A 20,730-nucleotide genomic window follows, 5' to 3' on the forward strand; every position below is an offset into this window, starting at 1 on the left:
ATATAATCAGGAAAAACAAAACTTGTGATATATATATATATATATATATATATATATATATATATATATTGTGATATATATAGTCAAGAAAAATTAAAAGAAAATAAAATATTTTATATTTGAATATTTTCTTTTATGTGAATAAAGATTATAATATTTTTAAAATAAATTGTAGGAGCATTATTTTTATATTTAGTATAAATATTTATTTGATATTTTCGGTAATATTTATTATTACTTCCAGTTATTATTTCTATAAATATTTATAACATAAATTCCCTACCTCCGAATTTGATGAAACTTGCAGCAATTGTTGACCATTAGAGAACACGTTCATACTATAAAGGATTTTGTACGGAAACAAATAGGAACGGAGAAATTGGCGTAAAAAATTCAAAATTTTTATTCTAACCCACACAGCCAAATATATCTGAGATTTTATGTCTACAATTTCAAGTCAAATCTGAGATATCTTATTTTCAGATATTCACAGAATATCTACATGACATTATTACTCGATATCACTACATTATATCTTTGAAAAAGACATCTCTGTAACATTGCAGTCGAATATATGGCCGATTCATAGTTAGCTCTTATATTTTATAAAGATCAACTCAAATTTATTCGTTATAGCCAATAAAACAATCCGAATCTGGCTATCTCAGATATATTTTGCTGTGTGGGAATTTATAGACAATCTAGTGGTTGAATTTTGATGAAACTTGAGTGGTGTAGGTTAAAATAGGCCCTACCCCACACGGATTTCTCTGTAATCACATGCGTATGCAAGAAGTGTGCGAATTTGAAACATTATTGCGTGACAGAGGCCCTAGATGGGGATGTGGGGGCAAAGCACCTAGCTGTCGTGAAACAGGCGTTGGCAGTGAGAGTGGTTGTGGGGAGAGGGGCAACGCCCTACCTTGGGGTCTTGCTAATCTTTTCTGTATCTATTTTTAGTATATTGTAGACTCATCTATTTAGTAAGGCAAAGATATTCATTTATTATTAATCTATAGTTCGAAAGCGTCTTTCTCTTGTCATGAAGCTTCCTCTGTCGCTTTTAGCGGCTCGCGGCCGCGACTGTGATTGCGATTAAGTACGTCTCTTGACCAATGAGAAATGAATTTCCAACAGCTTTTTTCTGTGGTTAGGTTGGTTTGGGTTTAGGTTGTATAGGTTAGTTTTAACTTTTTAAATATTTAAATTTTTTATTTTACTTTTGAATTTTTGGTCTAGGTTTTGGTTTCTCTTTGCCGCTCCCACGTTTATATGTATGCTTATATGTACTGTCTGTACACACATATATTAATATGTAATCAGTAATCATTAATTATAGTAATTAGTAAATCATACAATTTACCATTTGTATTTTTTTAATTTCTCCGTTCCTATTTGTTTCCGTACAAAATCCTTTATAGTGTGGGCGTGTCCTTTAATGCTCTACAATTGCTGCAAGTTTCATTAAATTTAGGGGCTATTCGGAAGTTTTACCCCGATGACGTCTCTAAAGCCATAATCCAACAAAACTATTTCTTGGGAGGAATTAATTAATTTTGCTACTGTATCTTACAGGATGAGTAATTCTACGCGATTGATATCATATGAAATGTGCGAGGATATATATGCCATTTATTGTCAGTGTCTCGGATTCTCAAGATTTTAAAAATTATACTTAACAAGTAAACTCGAATAAGGTAACTTATAATGTAAATTGTGTAAGGAACACTTATTGTTTTCGAGAGGAATGAGAGAGAGAGAGAGGGGGGAGGGGGAAAAGAAAAAGAGAGGGAGAGAGGGAGACGTAAGATAATTATAAAAAGTTTATTATTAATTATAATTAACATGCGCACTCTTTATGTAAGTTTTAGGACATTAACAATATTAATATAATATGAAATATCAAATCATACAAGAACAATAGTAATGTTAATATTTTGAAACTAATAATATGCTAAAATAACGCATACCTAAAGATATAAACGACATATAGATACAAGACATATAATGAAAAGGATATAAGCTTTATCATTAGGAACGAATAAAAAAAACATAATATAACAAAATATTCAAAATTGAAAAAGATATTTGAGCACAATAGATCAGCACGTGTTATCGTTTTTAAATAATTCGAGATACTACACATCAAAATATGTAAATATATGGTTTTTCAAACTGTAAAATAATCAAACTAAAAATTGAAAATAATCTATTTGATCTCTAATTTGAGATAAACGTATTTGTATCTTGTGTTGAATTTCTGAAATTTGTTGGTCATCAGTTATATATTTTTGTTGTTCCAAATGAATGAGTATCTAAAACAAAATTTAATTTTTACGTTTAATAAATAATTTACGGTTACTCCGCAGTAATGGTTGAATTTAGCATATTATTGTACAACAATTTTTTGTTTTCAATGTTAAAATGCATACTACCGCGTGCATACGGTATTTTTGCAAACATGCATATACACGTATTCATATATTTAGAGTTTAGACAAAGAGCAAATTTCTCTTCATATCCACGCCCTCCCCCCACACACATACTCGCACATACACACACAAATATACGTCTTAACAAACTCATATGTAGGTACACCCTCTCTTATTCCTCTCATTTGCATGCGTGCTCACACGCGCGGGCGCGCGCGCGCGTGTGTGTGTGTATTATATTTGGTTTCATTTTACTTACCTCATTGAGGTGCTTTTCAGAATACACATGGTTAATGATATCCGTTAATGCTACAATTATACTAATCTCTCTATAAAAGCAATCAATAGAGACGTTTTTAATTACATTTGTAAAAGCGAATGTATTATTAAAAGCAATGCTTATTTATAAAAAAATATAATTACTTGGGTTTTATTCGCTTGAGATTCAATAAAACATTCGTGAAGATGAAATAGTTGTTAGCATGCTTCGCAACAAATGTATGAAAAATGTTTATATAAGAGCGGATAATTGCAGTATCTTGGGTTTCATATGTCATAGGATTCCACAACACATACGGTAGGTATTCCAAAATGATAGAAGGATCTCGAGTACAAGCTAAGTATGGTAAAAGTTCATATTGTTTATTCTTCATCCATCTGTATTTTACGATGTTCCACACAGACATATTAGCTTTTAGTAAACCTTTACAAAACGCCCATTCCTTCCACTCTGGTGAATTTCTATTAATTTGAGAAAAGAAATAAGAACATATATTACATACATATAAAAACCTTGCTTGATGTTCGTTTTTCGGTGAGAAAATTAATCAAGTACGGCGCGAAATACAAGAAATGTGCTTTAATTATAACGATAAATATACAGACGCTTACATGCTTGCAGGATTTTTGTAATGCATTAGTAACTTTCTTTGAGCCATTTCCAAACACGGACTGTGTCGGAGTGTATATGCCCACTTAAAGATTTCTTGTTTTAAACATATAGTAAGATCGTTCTCCGGTAAATGTTCCAAACTTACAATTAGTATCTCAAAGGGGCCAACCAATAATTCTTTAAGTTTTTGCTAAAATAACGTAAATTTTATATTTATGTGTTATTATAAGAAACATAATATGTGCGCGGGTGAGATTAATATTCTTTATATAAAAACTTTTAAAATTAATATTAATTTAAAAGGATTTAGTTAATATGCGACGTGTAATACAAGAAACAAGAAATAATTTTTTACTATCAATTTCTTGTTCTTTATCTTAAAATAAAATCATAGTTGAATCTTGTCATTCGGATATATTTCATCTTCTATAGAAATTACACATGACGATATAATGACAGAGGACAATGATGCCAACTAATTATTATCTTTTATTAATTAAAATCTATGCTGTTTACCTTAATAAAGGTACCAATTGTGTGTTCACTAAATGGAATCAGAGTCGATAAATATTCAAACATTTTGAACATAGGATACCACGCTACATAATTTATCTCTTGACGTAAGTAATTTGTGATTTTCCAGAACGTAAGAATATCCATCGCACGTCTAATATTGAATTTTCGTGCAATCGTGAAATAACATGCATCATCAATAATTTTCGCTCGGTTGATGGCACTAACATTTTTATATTCTGATGAATTTAAATAATGTGCAATTTTGTGCCAATTTTCATCGCTATATTCAAACCGATAATATCCTGTTGTACAATACAAAAGTATTGAATTATATACGATTAAATAAATTAATAAGAATATTTTAACATTAATTTCTTTTTGTTTTTGTATTATAGTAGAACACAAATGAGGCATATCGGAAATAATTACATGTTATGCATATTTAATTTTTGTTATTTCTTGATCATTTTACTAATAACTTAAAATATCGCAATAAAGGTTTATGAGAAGTATATAGTACTTTATGACTTTATATAAATTTAAGTATGTAAAAGTAAAAGGTAATAAGAGAGGTAAATAATAAAGTTTGTATTATATTCATTAAAAAGCAGAATGGAGGGAACGTATAATATTTTATACAAAATATTATTATGTACTCTATTATGCAATATGTGGAATATCATAAATATTCATAAGTAAAAAATACGAATAAAAAGTAGCGATAGGAATTCCGAACACTCATATGAAAATAATCATACATGCATAATAAATTGCTTGATAAATATTTACCAGTTTGCTGAATGTCGACTATTATCATGTCACCCTGAATAACGAGTGCAAAAATTGAAGCGTGTCTTTCCAGTGTTTGCCTTGTTTTGTAGCTCTGACCTGAAGAAGACTTTACAATTACATTTATACGCATCCACCAATTACCATAATGTAATGTACTGAAATCTGAAGCTTGTGCTAATTCTACGTAAAAAGAGCCATTTTGTGTCCACTTCAAGAAAGGATAATGTTCATACAATATCCAATTTAAGAACTTGTCTGTTATGTGATAGCCATACGACTCAGCTGTGACTACTTGTATTAACCAGAATTCATAAAAAGTCACTGACTTAAACATGCTAAATTTAAAAAAAAATATTGTTATTGACAGTAAACGTTATAATTAATTAAATATAAATATAAATATAAGCATAAATATATATATACATGTATGTATATCTATATTAATAAGTATGTATGTATGTATGTATGTATGAGTATGGAGGGATAAAAGCCATATAGTAGTGTATCAAATTTTTTTAAATATTGACTCGTGTGCATAGATGCAAATTTATACATTGTATGATTTTTACCCCTCTATATGTGTATGTATATAATAGAACGTAATACAATTTTACATTATATTGTACGTATATTATATTATTATACATTATATTTCGCAATACAACAGTGAAAATTTACAATAAATATAAATACTTTTAGTTACTTAAATTTACATTTTTAAATAACAGTATATAAAGAATAATTTAATTCCGTGTATGAATTAAAGAAGTCAGTAGACAAGAGTGAATAAAGGTCTTAAAAAAATGCGGAAAGATTTTTAATAAAAAATGGAAAGTAGGAGTCAAAACAGTAATGGTGAGATACATTTAATTTGCTCACGACCAGAACAAAGGAAAATACTGAAATAAAACTGGAATGTCAGACGTATAGTAAATAATGTAAACAAAAAATGAAAAAAGTTTTTTTTAACTTTGGCTGCTTTTATACATTTTGTATTTGTTTCTATTATAGTATTTGTGTAGTAGTAAACAAATAAAATTATTTGTATAGTAGTAAACAAATAAAATTATTCTAGCTTGTATAGTAATTATCATAATATAATTGTTACTCACTGCTGGTGTAGATATGTGTGGATACCACTTCGAAATGCTTTATCGGTGATTGCGTTTTTGAGCATGCGTAAAACAATAGGTACTACGACGAAAGATATATAAAATGTTATTAAATAATATTTAAACTAAATTTTACTTCTACATTCTTTCTTTTTATTTAATAATATTTATTTTTGCAAATTTAAAATATTTACATAATGTTACCTTTGATACAACAAGGAAAACTGAAAAGTGAATTGATCTCCGATAGGTTATTCATTAGTGGAGGATTCATTTTAAAATAATCATCTAAATGAAGAGATTCATATTGATTCTGAACTATGAAGAAGTCCAATATCTCGGAATTATTCAAGGTCTAAAAATAAAAGTTTCACTATAAATGTTACGCTAAAAAAAATTTATTATTTGCAAGAAAATAAATTTCTTTGAATTTAGTTTCCTTAATTTAAAGAAGTATTGGGTAGATTTAAGAAAATAATTTTTCTGAGTTTAAAATATTTTCTTAAATCTACTATTTTTTTGAATTAAGGAAATTTAATTTAAAGAAATCTATTTTCTTGCAAATAATAAATTTTCTTTTAGTGTTGATCAAAATATATGTTCGCACTATAATCTAGTGCGTGTTTCTGCACTAGATCATAGTACGGACATATTATGCACATTTTGCTAAAAAAGTTGTCTTGTTTTATATAATTAAAATTAGGAATAATAAAAGAGTAATAAAATAAGTTGCTATGTATGAAAATAAAAAATTAAATGTCGAATTAATTAGTGCAGGTTAAGTTCTTTACGAGATACTTTTGTATTTACAGTGTAAATGTATTAATAATTTTACTTGACTTTCTCTTAATACACTTTAAAAGTTTGAAAGTTTATTCGCATCCAATGTTTATAAAAATAAAAACGAGTGAAAATTTTTAGATAAATGTTAAATATTGTCGCAATAGTAAATATAAAAACCTTAACAATAGCTTCTTCTCCGAATAAAGTAGCAAGACCGTCATGTAGCCAAAAAAAAGACCATCGTGATGAACTAATTGCATTACCAAACCATTGATATGTTATTTTATGTGCAATTAAGCGCGCGACTTCTATTTTGCGCATAATCGGATCCTGCTCATTGTAGATAAGGTTTTCTTCTCTAAAAGATATTATAATTTTTATCAGTTATATTAAATCTTTGTAAGCATGTATTATGGTCTTTAGTCGATACATTAATTATATATATTGTTATTTATTAGATAAATACTAAACTATATGTAATTTTAGTTTTTAACTTGGTTTTAATTTAATAAACATAACAAAAAATTGTATTAAATATTCTGCGAGCCATGGATTTCAACAGATTTATAATTATAAACTAAATATTTCTTTATAATATATATGTATATATTATTTATTATATTATTGTCAATGAAATAAATATCTACCTATTTACATGTAAAATTTAAAACGTTATATCTTGCAATATATTAAATTACAAATTTGAAAAGGTAGTACAGGTAAATGTACATGTATATTTTTTATACATTTTGATATAAATGTGAAATGTTTGAAATGTATATAATTAATTTCGAAGTATAATATGTGAAATTTGTTTTACCTTTTTACCAAAAAACTAGAGAAAATTACGCAATATTTAATATATCACAATATTTATTACTTATTTTTTTAATTTATTATAATTCATTGATAATTACGCATAAAAATAATGCAAATGATTAAGAATAAAATTCGAATAATATAAGTAATTTTATTACTTGATGAATCGTATGTCTTTTAAATTGTGTATTACCTATAAAAGATGAGTCCCCATTTCGATGTGCTATCTTCTGGAAAATTTGGAATTGCAACATGATCCAGTTGTCGATTATTTAAATCTTTAAATTCAGATTCCAAATGCGACGTAACAGTTTCTATAACTCGCTTAGCGAATTTAAAAGTATTCTTTCTATCACATTCTCTGCACCACAAAGAAACATCACTGTTAATGCGAGTGTAGTTGTAAGTGGATAGTGGAGGTGTAGTAAAGAAGTATGTTGTTGTATCATTATTATTATCATTAGTCACACCATAACCTTGTGTCGGCATGTTGGATAAAGCTACAGAATTACTGGGATGCTGTATAGAGATGTCAAAAGTGGTCCTTATTTGCGGATCGTCCCAACAGGGAAATATTCGTCGGGCACCAATCGTCTGAATGTGTGTTGCGATCAGCCATCTGCCACATTTTATTAATTTTTATAACTTGTTTAAATATAATTAATAAATGTATAAAAATAATAAACTTTAAACTGTAATATAGTTGATATTAAAAATTGTTATAGAAGCACATACAAGTGTATTGAAGTGTCTTTAAATAACAGATACTGCACTTGGTACATATAAACTGCCAAACTTATCATCGTCTGTATTATTATACGTTTTAAAATAAGTGTATAAACGAGCTTCATCTAAATTACAATCTCTTTCGGCTAGTAATGCACATGTATCGCAAGAATGTTTAGCAAAAAGGCGACGCAATAAATATCCACAAATGTAAATAAAAACATTTTCTTCAGTTACTGGCAAATTACGATAATCATAATTATCTATATCTTCATCAGCTGCGCAATTTCCGCTATCTGCTTTAATGTAATCAATAGAAAATAGTTTTTTAAAGCCATGATAAAATTGTATTGGTGTAGGATTAAATGCATTTCCACTTTGTTTACGTACGGCTCCAAAAAAGTTTTTAAAACTGTCTTGATTTAGTTGTCTAGTTAATAAATACTGAATAGGAGTTCATGATTATTGCAAGTAATTCCATAACTGTAATACGGAATTAATTTTAACCATCCAACATCTAATTGATTTAATGGAATTTGTTATATCCTTTCCATCTTTTCTAATTACTTTTACGCCTTGTAAAAACTGTATTGTTTCATTGAGAAAAGTGACTTGCTCGTTTGTATTTATGTATGCTTGTTTGTTAGAATTGCTGCTATAAATTTTTGAAGAATTTAAAATATCGAATAATTTGTTAAATATTCCTATAAAATCTGCTGTGAAAATAGCCGCCGCTAGGCGGTACCTAATAAGGAACCTAAATTTACATATGTGTTTATACCAGCCAAAAGAGAGTGGCTAAATATCTGTGCTGCATATTTAACTTTTATTTTGTCGAAATTATTTGGGTTAATATGGCTGTCAATCTAGGAGCCGCTTTAAATTGTGCTTTTTTATCTATTACATAAAAGTCGTCTATATGTTTCCATGTAACAATTTTATCCCCATCATATACGTAATTGTGTTGATATAAGTTATTCCTAGTTGCTTTTAACAAGTGAGGCACATCAAAAAAGTAAAATATTTTCTGATCGTCTACTGTAAAATATGGTTTTTTATCAGTAACATCTAGTAATCGGGTTAATTGATAAAAATTGGAGCCCATATCTGAAGTAAGACCAACAACTTTCAAACCAATGTTTCTTAGCTTTCTTACTGCTTTTGGTATAATTTTCAGTAAATCAGAAGCCTTCATTGTGGAGTTCAAAAAGAAATAACTTAAGGGGATCCTGCAGCCGTATGATTTACCGACATTATCATTTTTCGATGGATCTTTTAATTGGCTTTACAGAATTGCAAGTTTTTGGTATAGAATTAAAGTACGCACAAAAATCTAAGGTAGAAAACGCGATTTTATATCAAAAACACCAAAAAATTAAAAATATTACTTATTTGGGCACATACGCAGCTGTCACCTGACGACAATATTTGCTTAAAACAAAAATTCTGCAGTTTATACATACATAATTTTTATCATCTGCCCTTGGGAAAACATGTAGGAATAATATTGTGCAAGTAGAAGTAAGATTCAATGCGTACAAAAAAAGATCCATCGAAAAATTATTTTAGTAATGCAAATACGGATGCAAATGACAAGAAGAGCAGCAACAGTAGTTGCCGGATCTTGCGAGAGATGGCGAGCAATCGAAAAAAGGACAGATGTCATTTCGTTAGACAAAGACAGATATAGGGAAAACAAAATTAGAAAGATTGACATTATCGACATCGAGGAAGTTCGCCAGTCACTGCAGGATCCCCTTAATGGTTGTTTCCATGATTGACAGATGCCTTTAACCATAATTACTGCTACATTACATGCAGGCAACCGTGAACAATTCTGTGAACATCCTATGTCTTTAAATCCTATAACTTTGTCTGTTGTTATATTGTAAAATAAGTGTGCTTTTAAAGACATTTCGTCTATACAAAGTATGCAGTATTTATTAATTTCTGACAAACCGTCAGTCTTCATTTTTAGTATTTGAAATACGTTCTCTTGTAATCCTGGACATATATAACAGTTTTGTGTAAATCTTTTTAGAGTTGCACAGCTAGGTAAACAAAATAATTTATTTGCTAAATCTCTATATACTTTAGGACTTGAAAAATATATGGATAAACAATGTTGTTTGAATGAAGTACTATCGTATCTTCTACCTTTTGCCTTTTTTTGAAAGAGACGTGCTTGCATTTTTTAAAATTCGGATGTTTTTTTTATAAAATATTTGTCTAGTAACATATGTAATGTATTAATATCTTCTTTTTTGCTTTTTTCGTTTGCTGCAATTGTAATTCCAAATTGGTTATCTTCCTTTTATATCCTCTTATATGTGTTGATAAAGATGTACTTTTCGTGGAGGTGTAGAAAATAGTGACAAAGGCGTTTGTGTTTCTGATTCTGATACATCTGATACTTTTGCTATTGTTCTGCACTATACGCATTACATCCTGGTCCTTTTCATTCAATATATTCCTATCCAATACAGTATTTTCTTCTTGTGTATTTTCAATATTTAAGGTGTTTATGCAGTGTGTTTCTATATTTAAACTACTTGAACTTGCTTCTTCATCTGTGAAATGATATTATATCATGTATAATGTTATTCTAATGTTATTGTAGTATTTGAAAATAACTTAACATTATTTCTCACAATACAACTTGGAATGGCATGTGGCTGCAATCTCGTTTTCTCATAATTTAAGAACATATCATTTGTAAAATGGAGTTTGCATACTCTATAACTATTATAAAGTTGTATGGCTGTCTTTGAAATCAATTCCTCTCGACCACAAGCTAATACCCACAATTTTGACCTTCAAGCAATAGCCTTTCTTAAGTTTTTATGATATTACTTTCATTAATTGTTTAACAACTGATTATAGAATATGATTTAAAAATAAAATTAAGCTCAACTTTAAATGCAAAGATAATTTTAACATAAGTCACATAATAAACTGACCTTTCTGTATCTTTTGGAAATTGAAACAAAGTTTCTTTTATCCCTCATCTCTCACTACTTGCACTTTGGCAGCCTTTGAAGCAAAAACGATATCCACCTCTTTCACTCATACTGATTTTATTATGCACTAACTAGGCTTTTACGGAACAAATAATAGCATAAGTGACTTTTTCCGGATTTAAGAGTGACATATAGGGTGCATTCGGGGAGCACGCTATTAGCACAATTATCGTCCAAAATTGTTCGAGGAGACGCTTTGTGGCGCTGTGATATACGATGATGACGTCACTGTAAAGGCAGCGTGACGTCATCACTCGCGCTATTTTCGCTATTATTTTCGAGGTGAGGCACGAAATACTATTGGCGCTTAAGCTGCGTTCGGGGAGCTTGCTATCGCTGTCGCGCTATTGGCTCTTCGAACGAAGTTCATAGCGTTTGCGTTTATAGCGTTAATAGCGTCTCCCCGAATGCACCCATACTGTGGTATAAATGAAATAACATAACCTTAAATAATCCGTATTGTAAGATTATAACCTCAAATTATCTGATATATTGCGGTAAATAAGTAAAATAAAATATCTCAAAAAATTCCATTAACACATAACGTGGGTATGGCATACCCAAAACAAACTTTCTTACCTTTTTGCTCGGCTTCTACGGCGAGTCTGACGCTGTTTCAAATTCGACGTTCAAGACGAAACCTCAAAGTTTTTTTACACGCCCATACCGGACCGCTACCGTCATCCGTTTCGAAATGGCACGTGATTAAAGAACCGACCGGGTATGGCATACCCAACATATGTGTTTAAAGGTTAAGAGAATTCAATAACCTTTGAAAATTAATTTTCCAATATCATGTATTTTTCGATGTTACGTATTTATACAACGATAGTAAAAGAAAAATGAATCATTTAGAAATTTTCTTGAAAAACGATAAGACCCTTTTTGGACTTTATAAAAGGGAAATCTCGAACTGCAAGTTCAGTTCACCGCAGTTCCTTGAAAGGTAAATGATCTCGTCATAGCGTCATACACTGGTATTCGTTTAGCATAGTACGTACTGTGTAAATTTAAGTATTAAGGGGATGCTGGAGCCGTAGCCGAACTCGATCGGCGTCGGTAAAGAAGATCGGCGAACTATATCTGTCCTTGTATAGGCAAAGATATAGACAAGGATAGCACGCTACATTGCACGCACACATACGCACAATGCACACCGACATTATACTTTTATATTACGCTTCCAAATCTTGATTTGGGGGGTTTATCGATGTTTTTCTTGTTGTGCAATTCGGGGGAACTTGTTTTCGCATTCGTACCAATGGTATATCTCTTATATGAAATACATCTTGTGACGAGCTGACAGCTCGCCGCAACTCGAGACGCCATATTGGGATAAGAGTAGGATAAGGAAATCTGTACTTCCGTAATGTTTTCTCGTTTTCTATATAAAATCGGAGTTTCCCCGAATCATTAATGTATGTACTGCAATTCTGGAGAAGGATTTTTAATTCTGTCAAATTAATACGACGCTACGTGCCGACAAAAAATGTCGGTAAAACAGACAGCTCCAACATCCCCTTAATGTAAAAGTTGATTAAATAAATTGTTTTTTTTATTGTAAGAAATTTCGCGACTCTTGTTTTGCCGACAGAGCCTGCTGATATAACCTGACAGACCGAGTTTCTGCCATTATATATATTCTGTTAGCAGAATCTGCTACATTTCTGCTGGTATTTTATCGACAAAATTTGCGGCAGACATTTTCAAAATCTGTTCTCGACAGATTTGGCTATGTGGAGTCGTCGTCTTTTCGTAAATTGCGACGTAAGAGAGCGCTAGCGATGAAGCCATTGCATACGTACATGCTAAACGCATGAGTTTCTGCAGAAAGTTGTGTAAAAATAAGTGAGGTTAGGTATATGATGTCCACGTGTTGAAATGCTTGTAATATACATATACATGCATACATATGTATATACATAAATATATTTATAAATAATATATGTGATGCACAAATAGTGAAGTTGTTAATACTTTGTACAAAAACGGTATTGAATCAATTTTGAATGAAAATCAGCGATACTTTATAATTATTTGGTGAGTTTTAGAATTTATAAAATGAATATCGATCATATTTCTATTTAAATATAATAATATGATATAATATTATTGTATAATATAATATAATTATAATTCTTATATTTTAACATATTTTCAATATAATGATGAGAGATGATGATAATCTTTCTTTCTTTTATTCAATGTATATCAATTAATGTAATAACTTTGTACTTTAATAAATGTTGTGCTTTTCCGTAAACAAATTAATTGAACAAAGCAAAATAAAAATTAGAAACTTTTTTACTATATTGCGGCTGCATATTCAAAATAATTAGACTATAAACTTATTGTAATAAAACTAAGAAATAATGATTAGAATCAATCTTCATTATGTGCGAAATTAATGCAGGTAATATTATATAGCTTTTACAACAAAAGTCATATTGTAACAATAACGTATTTAATATCCAAAAATTTTATATAATTAAGAATTATATTGACTATTATATATCATGATCGTTGGGTCTTAACGTTTCTATCACTCTAATTACTGTCATAAAAATTATAATTGATAATTCAAACTAAAAATTCAACTAAAATAAATTCCTATGTACATAAGCAAAACTTTCTATGTATATACACATTAATTAAAAATATTTTCTTCATTTCTTTATAGTTTTCAAGAATGTAGACTGTTTTTAATTCTAAACCCAAGTTATGTAATATTAAAATTTTAAACATAATTGTTCTTAATAATATAATTGTTCTAAAATGTTTAAATATAATTATATTACATTATTATATAATATTAAAAAAAACAGTCAATGTTAAAAAGTAAAATAGTTTATGAATATTGTTGCATTGTTTAATATAAATTAACCATCTTAAATGTATTATACATATATATATATATTATATATATTTGGAGCAGCGGAGAAATTTATTTTCATTTTCGATTTTATTTTCGAGCGGAAAAGTTTTTTCTTACTTTCTTCAAAACGTAAAGATTTGATACTTCTTTGTTGTATTAAGGGGATCCTGGAATGACACAATTATCGACATTTTTCCATTTTAAGATAATATCTTTGAATTGACTTTGCAAAATTCTTTTACACGATTAAAGTCCCAGGTAGCAAGCACTCGTCATTTTGACGTCAAAAGACGTCAAAATGACAGCCTTCTGACGTCAATTGACGGCAAAATGACGAGTGCTTGCTACCTGGGGTATGCACAAAAATGAAGACAATAACGATCAAGTATATATTAAAAACGAAAAAAAATATTTAAATATCACTTTTTTGACACGTTGAGCTGTCATTTCACGATAATATTTGCTTAAAATACAAGAATTATATAATTAATACATACAAAATGAGACATTCGCGGAGAAAAGGGACAACATGCAGGAACAATATCGTGCATATTAGAACTAAGATTCAAAGTCTAGAAAAAAAGATTTTCTAAAAAGAAATTTTATAAATGCAAATACACAGATGCAGAATGGTAAGAAGAGCAATAATAGTAAGTGCCAGATCTTAGGAGAGATGGTGCTGCAATCATCTGTTAGACAAGAACAGATAGTTTGTATAGGGGAGACCGGGGCTATTCGTGACACATTTTTGTTTCGAATTTTTTTCTCGCTTCGTATAAATGTTTAAAAAATTTTTATTAGTGCGATGTAATCGTCCATCTCTCTAGTTTAAAAGAAAAAAAATATATAGGTTTTTCTCTCACGAGTCTCGAAATATATCAAGAAATGTATCGCTGTGTCATGTATTACAAATTGCCCCGAAGCCTGGGTAATTCGTGGCAAATCACGAGATAATGAGTAACACTTTCTCTGATTGAACAAACTATATAGATTTCTTTTGTTTTTGCAATTTTTATCTACTTTAATACTTTGAAAAAGCCTTTATTTGTCAGAATTTACATATTATATGTATACAAAATTATGAGGAAAAATGTAACGCCTGTTCCATTAATTGCCTTCATTGCTCACATTCGATTACGGGAAATCACTTCTCAAAGGCGTCCGCGCCCCTGCAAATTGGTTTTTCCTTTGAACGCTTATTCGTGGCGTTTGTGGTTGCCTCGATTGCTCGTGTCACGAAATGCCCGTGACTTAACAGATAAGAAAGAATACCATAAAATCTACTCATGCATTATGCTTAGTGAAGTTGAGTGACTAAATACAACTTACCGTTTCGGATCTCTTATTATTTTATTCGGCGTGAAAACAAATTTTTGGGATTTGAAAAAATTTACTTTGAGCACTTGAAATCAAACTTTCTGTCACTGAGAGAGAAAAATGGTTGACATGCAAATGCCATTCCGTTGGTACCTAGAGGACACTAAGAAACATCTGTGATTGATATTACAGGTTTCTAGCAGCAAGCATTTTAAAGTTAGGCCCGCGACAAAATTTCAGCAGTGTCACGAATAGCCCCGGTCTCCCCTATTATGTTCTCGTTTTCGTACATTTGTTTGCAACTTTTGGAATTGGATGTAGCCAAAAATAGCTACAACATTGCATGTGTCCATATACACATGTATTTCCCATCATATTTAGTCAGAATGGTAATGTAGGGATCGAATGGAATTAAGAATGTCGATAATTACCGACATTTTTAATTTTATTTAGAGTCTATGAGAGGAAGCAAAAATAATATTATAATATACTTTCCACGTTAATATTTCTTGCTTAAAATTAATTATTATATGGTTTTTAACGTATATTTAAAACAATTTTTGTGTAGAAAAAAAAACGCGTACAAAATTATTATCTATAGTTGTACTATTTTTTCAACTAATTACTACATACAAATGAAAGATTTTTATTCCAATTTTTACAAGTAAATAAGAAAGATTTATTTTTATGTGATAAAAAAAATCGAAATGCAACGAAATTATGCCGATTTTAATCGCGATGTTGGAATTAAATTAAAAAATGTACCAAAAACGGGAGATTGACATTTTTCGAAAGTTTCTGCCGGACGTAAAACTTATTGTAATGACGATCGATTAAAAACGTTGCATGCAGAGATTTATGTAATAAGAAAAAATTAATAAAAATACTTATATATGTATACAAATGTATATCATGTAATTATATGTTTTTTAACTAATATTTCAACTACTCTATGATGATGAATTCGCCAGTGACAATATAGATACGATAGAGAAGATATTAGAGTGAATATAGAGATAAATTATCAATTTGAATCATAAACTCAAAGTAGAACATAATTATTTACAGGGAATACTACCGCCAGAGTCTATGAACAATAAACGAAACATCCGCGAAACTTCACGTTTATCCTAATCTCTAAAAGTCCTTGGTACCGAATTTGTTATCCTTTATTTCAAGTTTTCACGTGACTGCCGCATTCTCGTCAAATCGCGAGAAGTGAACATAAATAACAATACCGATTGATCTTGACTGCTTATATGTATTATTTGATCTTACTGTATCCTTTACATCAGATTCGGAACACTCGCCTCGTCATTTACAGTACAAATTGAACGGATAACCATTGTTGTACTTCACTGCCAGTTCCGTCGATTTAAAGAAATTTTCTCCCTTAGTGATCGACAATTTTTAAACTTTATTTGGAATTGCGTCGATAGCCAAAGGATTACTTCAAAGGTATGCTCTATTGCTATTTAATAAATTGATAATCCTAACAATCTCAGCAAAATGTCCATTACATTATATGTACATGATAAAACATACCCAGCAAACACAGTAATGACCGAGTGCGCAATTTGCTATCAAATTGCGCACTCGGTGATTACTGTGTTTGCTGGGTATGTGTGTATGTGCGCACGTATGTAATATTATAAATTGTATAATTTAATATATTTGTGATCCTTTATTTCCTTTAATCCAACTTTTATACAATTTTTGTAATATAATTTTTTCTGGTTGTAAATTTTTGGGCAATTTCCACATGTTTTTTTTTTAAGATGTTAACTGACGCGCGCTTTAAATTCGCCTTCGAAAGCCTGAGGAAGTGTATGTTGATGGAGCCGAAAAATAACATTTTCTTTAGCCCGCATCTTATATACCAGAATCTACTCGTGATGTACTTTGGGGCTAGCGACGATACCGAAAATTCTCTTAGAAAAGTCCTCTATATTCCGGATGACGTTTCTAAAACCACTGTCGAACTACACTATATTGAGGGGGGAGTCAATCAGTTTTGTTACATAGTGAGTAATTCTCTCCCGCATGTCTTACATCGTCATACAAAGTATTCACGAAACTGATGTGTTTATCGCTAGCGGATTCTTAAGATCTTGACAATTGTAATTAACAAATAAATTCAGTGATAACTTATATAAATATAAAATGTAAGAAGCATTTACCGTCTCAGGGAGGAAGGAGAAAGAGAGAATATCATGATCTTATTTTTTTATTTTCTTGTTTTAGATGAATGGATCCGAGAATTCCTACACGTGTCGAATCTTTAGTAGGCTTTTCGTTAATGAACGCAAAATGATATACACCGAAACAATGAATTTATTTTCATCTGGCCATCACCAGGTGAAGGAAATTAATTTCGACAATCGTCCCGACCATACAAGGGATTTCGTCAATAATACTGTTAAATGCCTTACGCAAAAATACATACAGGATGTCCTACCACCAGATAATATCAATAGCAACACCGACGGAATCCTGCTGAACATAATCTACTGCGAGGGTCAATTAGATCCTAGTTTTGATCTTGATACCACACCTGACATTAGTGTTAGCAAGAAAACAAGACAAAAAGACAAAAAAGACAAAAAAGATTCTACAAAAAAAAATTTCAATAATGGTCACTAGTCACTTCAATCTCATTTTAGTCATTTATCATTGTCTTTAATAATTTCTAAATTATATTATAAACAAAAAATTTATGTATTTTATTTTGTATTATAAAACATTTTCATATAAATGCAGGAAATGAAGCAAAAACAAATTTCTAATGTTTTTTACACTTTCATACTTTCTACAATTTAATCAAAATTACAAAAATAGCTTTTTCTTTTTCGAGCAACGTAAAAAGTATTACATAAATTTTTGAAAATCTTTGATGTAAATCTGACATTTGATAAGAAACTACTTAATATTTTTATCATTATTTGTCTATTTTAATCTTTCTCTGTCTCTAATTTTAATGTTCTTTTTTTTAGGTAAGTTTGAGCAGCTAGATGCATACATCATGGAGATACCTTTCAAAGAAAAAAAGATTTCAATGTATTTCATCTTTCCATCATGCTATTCGGAACCCATCAAAGGTAATATCTCAGAAAGAGATGCAATTATCCAACTGATAGACCGACTGATGACCGAGGAAGGATCTCGAGAACTTCACAAACTGCTGGATGAGGGGATAGCACAGCAGACAGACATGTTGTTTCCAATATTCAATATCGAGCAGAACCTGGAAATGCATCGGCTGTTGGAGATGCTGGGCATTCAGGAATTCATGCCATCCGGCACGGGCCTGCTGCACGAATTCACTTGCCACGCCATGAGGCTTGGCGATGCTGTGCACCGAATCAAAATCAAAATGTCGAAAACTCGTATCACCGCGGCCGCGACTAACGTGTTCTTCACCAGCAACAATTCTTCTCAACGTGTGGAAAACCCCAATACTGTGGATATTCATTTCCCATGTGTCTGCCTGATCTATGATAGAACTCATCGCAATATCCTTTTCTGTGGCGTCTTATTGGAAAGCTAACAAAGAAAGTAAAATTGCCGATATTTTTGTACTTGTAATGACGAAGACGAAGCTTAGTTTAGTTGACGTAGCGTTAATTTCCTTTATAAAGAAACTCTTTCCTGTCAGCAATTTAAATTTTCTAGTATAATCAAAATGATAAAATATATGTCACGAACTTGTTTGAATAATATGAATAATTTTGTCGATATGGTGACTTTATCAACTCTGATGAAACAAATTGCATGAGTACTGCTTGAAAAAGTGTAAAATACAAATTAGTTTTATTTAAAAAATTATTTTTTTCCCTTTTCGTCCAATATTTAAATTAATCTAATCTACTTAATTATCGAGAGATATTGTTGGTGCATGAAAATGAACTTTGTTGCGACTGCTTGATCGACCTGAGAGATTTTTCGCGATCAGCAGCTTGCGCCTCTTGTGGTCGAATCGACAAGCTGAATTCTCGAAGCTGAAATCCATTCACCAGGGACACCAGACTTGACGTCATTCTGGGTTCCGCTTCTGCTTGCTGTTTGTGTGCACGCGTGTACGTGCGTGTGCGTGCGTGCGTGCATGCGTGTCTGGCTTTACTTAATTACGTATCAGCGACCGTTAGCCGGTAGCGTCCGCGAAACACGAGCATCCCGGGATCTGCTGCAGCCGTTGGCATCCGATTGCGTCACGTGGAACGCACGCACGTATACACATGTAACACGCGACGCAGTACGAGATACCAGAAACACGGACGAACGCGAGTTCGTCCTGGTTCGCGCTCCCGAGTCCTTGACGTATTACGAGACAACGAGAGAGAGATGAGCGAACTCGAGATCCGTGAGAGACGCGAAGAGACTCTCGCGCTTCCTTAAAGAAACATATAACGTTTTAAAGTCTTTCGGCTGCGGCAAATTCCGTTTGGGATCGCCAGCTTGGAAGTAGCTAGGATTTGCGGACCAAATGCAAATCTTCGTTGGCATTCGTTTTCGTTTATATTTTTCAGTTTATTGCTTTCGTACATTTTTAAATTTCCTCTTTCTTGTCCCTTCACCAGTTCCGTTTTGAGTAACATGAAAGATTACGCTTATTCTCTCGCCATGCTCACGATCGTGGCAATATTCTAAAAATAATCGGCGATCCAGAAAATCGAAAACCGGATTTGATCGCAATTTCGGAATTAGATAGAAAGGTTAAGATACAGAAAGCAACAGGTTGATATCCTTTGAAAGTTTTTGTATCCAAAAGTAGAACGCATTTTAATGACAATAGTTTATATTTGTTTATTCGCGCCGTCGCCGTCGATGAGACTCGCGATTCTTCGCGTTGTCCCGAAGATGAGTGTCTTTCATCGGTTACATAAAATCAACAATTATCAAAAGTACGCGCAGCAAGACGTAGACCGTGTATCTATAGGCGAAACGACGATATTAGAAATTCATAAGCTATAGCGCCAGACTATATAATGCGCGTATTCGCAATTCGTGATTCGTATAACGTTCGTGAATAATGTGGAGGGGAAATTCGTCGATTCGCCATTTGCATTGATTCGCTAATCTCTTCTCCTCGCTCTCCCTTCCCCTTTTTCTCAAACAGAAAACTATCAAAATTTATTGAAATTATAATACGTACGAGAAATATAAATGCTATCGATTTTTCCTAATTTTGTTTCTGAAATTTTTTTACTTTTCTCTTCAACAATATTACATAATTTTATATTTGTTTTATATATGTTTCTATTAATTAGTTTTTATGCTTCTTTTCTCTCTTTCTTCATATGTCTATTTCAATTGCTTTATAATTATCGTAATTGTAATTTTGCATCTGAGTATGAAGCAGCAATACTGACGCTTCATCGATTAAATAAAGAAAAAGTAGGAGAATTCGGGCCGAACAGCTCGATAAGAAACGCTTGAATATCATTAA

At 31.1% G+C, this 20,730-nt stretch overlaps 2 protein-coding genes across 6 annotated transcripts; one reads left to right on the top strand and one right to left on the bottom strand.

Moving 5' to 3' along the window:
- Window positions 1-1,827: 1,827 nt before the first annotated feature.
- On the bottom strand, window positions 1,828-11,752 carry LOC112456072 (aminopeptidase N-like). Of its 5 annotated transcripts, none has more exons than XM_025018373.1 (12): window positions 11,672-11,752; window positions 7,823-7,965; window positions 7,540-7,707; window positions 6,705-6,885; window positions 5,949-6,099; window positions 5,745-5,826; window positions 4,630-4,967; window positions 3,841-4,142; window positions 3,324-3,514; window positions 3,009-3,173; window positions 2,692-2,761; window positions 1,828-2,315 (listed from the first exon to the last, which is right to left on the bottom strand). In XM_025018373.1, the coding sequence occupies exons 4-12, from the start codon at window positions 6,846-6,848 to the stop codon at window positions 2,187-2,189; spliced, it is 1,572 nt and encodes a 523-aa protein (XP_024874141.1). In that variant the 5' UTR covers window positions 6,849-6,885; window positions 7,540-7,707; window positions 7,823-7,965; window positions 11,672-11,752; the 3' UTR covers window positions 1,828-2,186. The 5 variants fall into 5 exon arrangements, with proteins under 5 accessions (XP_024874141.1, XP_024874139.1, XP_024874138.1 ...); XM_025018371.1 differs by having other exon boundaries at window positions 1,829-2,315; window positions 2,856-3,173; window positions 7,817-7,965; XM_025018370.1 differs by having other exon boundaries at window positions 1,829-2,315; window positions 2,856-3,173; window positions 11,672-11,751.
- Window positions 11,753-16,660: 4,908 nt separating this feature from the next.
- LOC112456075 (serine protease inhibitor 88Ea-like) lies at window positions 16,661-18,831 on the top strand. Its single transcript, XM_025018378.1, has 4 exons — window positions 16,661-16,742; window positions 17,063-17,308; window positions 17,529-17,853; window positions 18,278-18,831. Exons 2-4 carry the CDS (start codon window positions 17,063-17,065, stop codon window positions 18,829-18,831), a joined length of 1,125 nt encoding a protein of 374 aa, XP_024874146.1. The 5' UTR covers window positions 16,661-16,742.
- Window positions 18,832-20,730: the final 1,899 nt, after the last annotated feature.

This window comes from Temnothorax curvispinosus, unplaced genomic scaffold (assembly GCF_003070985.1).
Source record: "Temnothorax curvispinosus isolate PA1 unplaced genomic scaffold, ASM307098v1 QBEX01006643.1, whole genome shotgun sequence".
In the NCBI taxonomy this organism is placed as follows: domain Eukaryota; kingdom Metazoa; phylum Arthropoda; class Insecta; order Hymenoptera; family Formicidae; genus Temnothorax; species Temnothorax curvispinosus.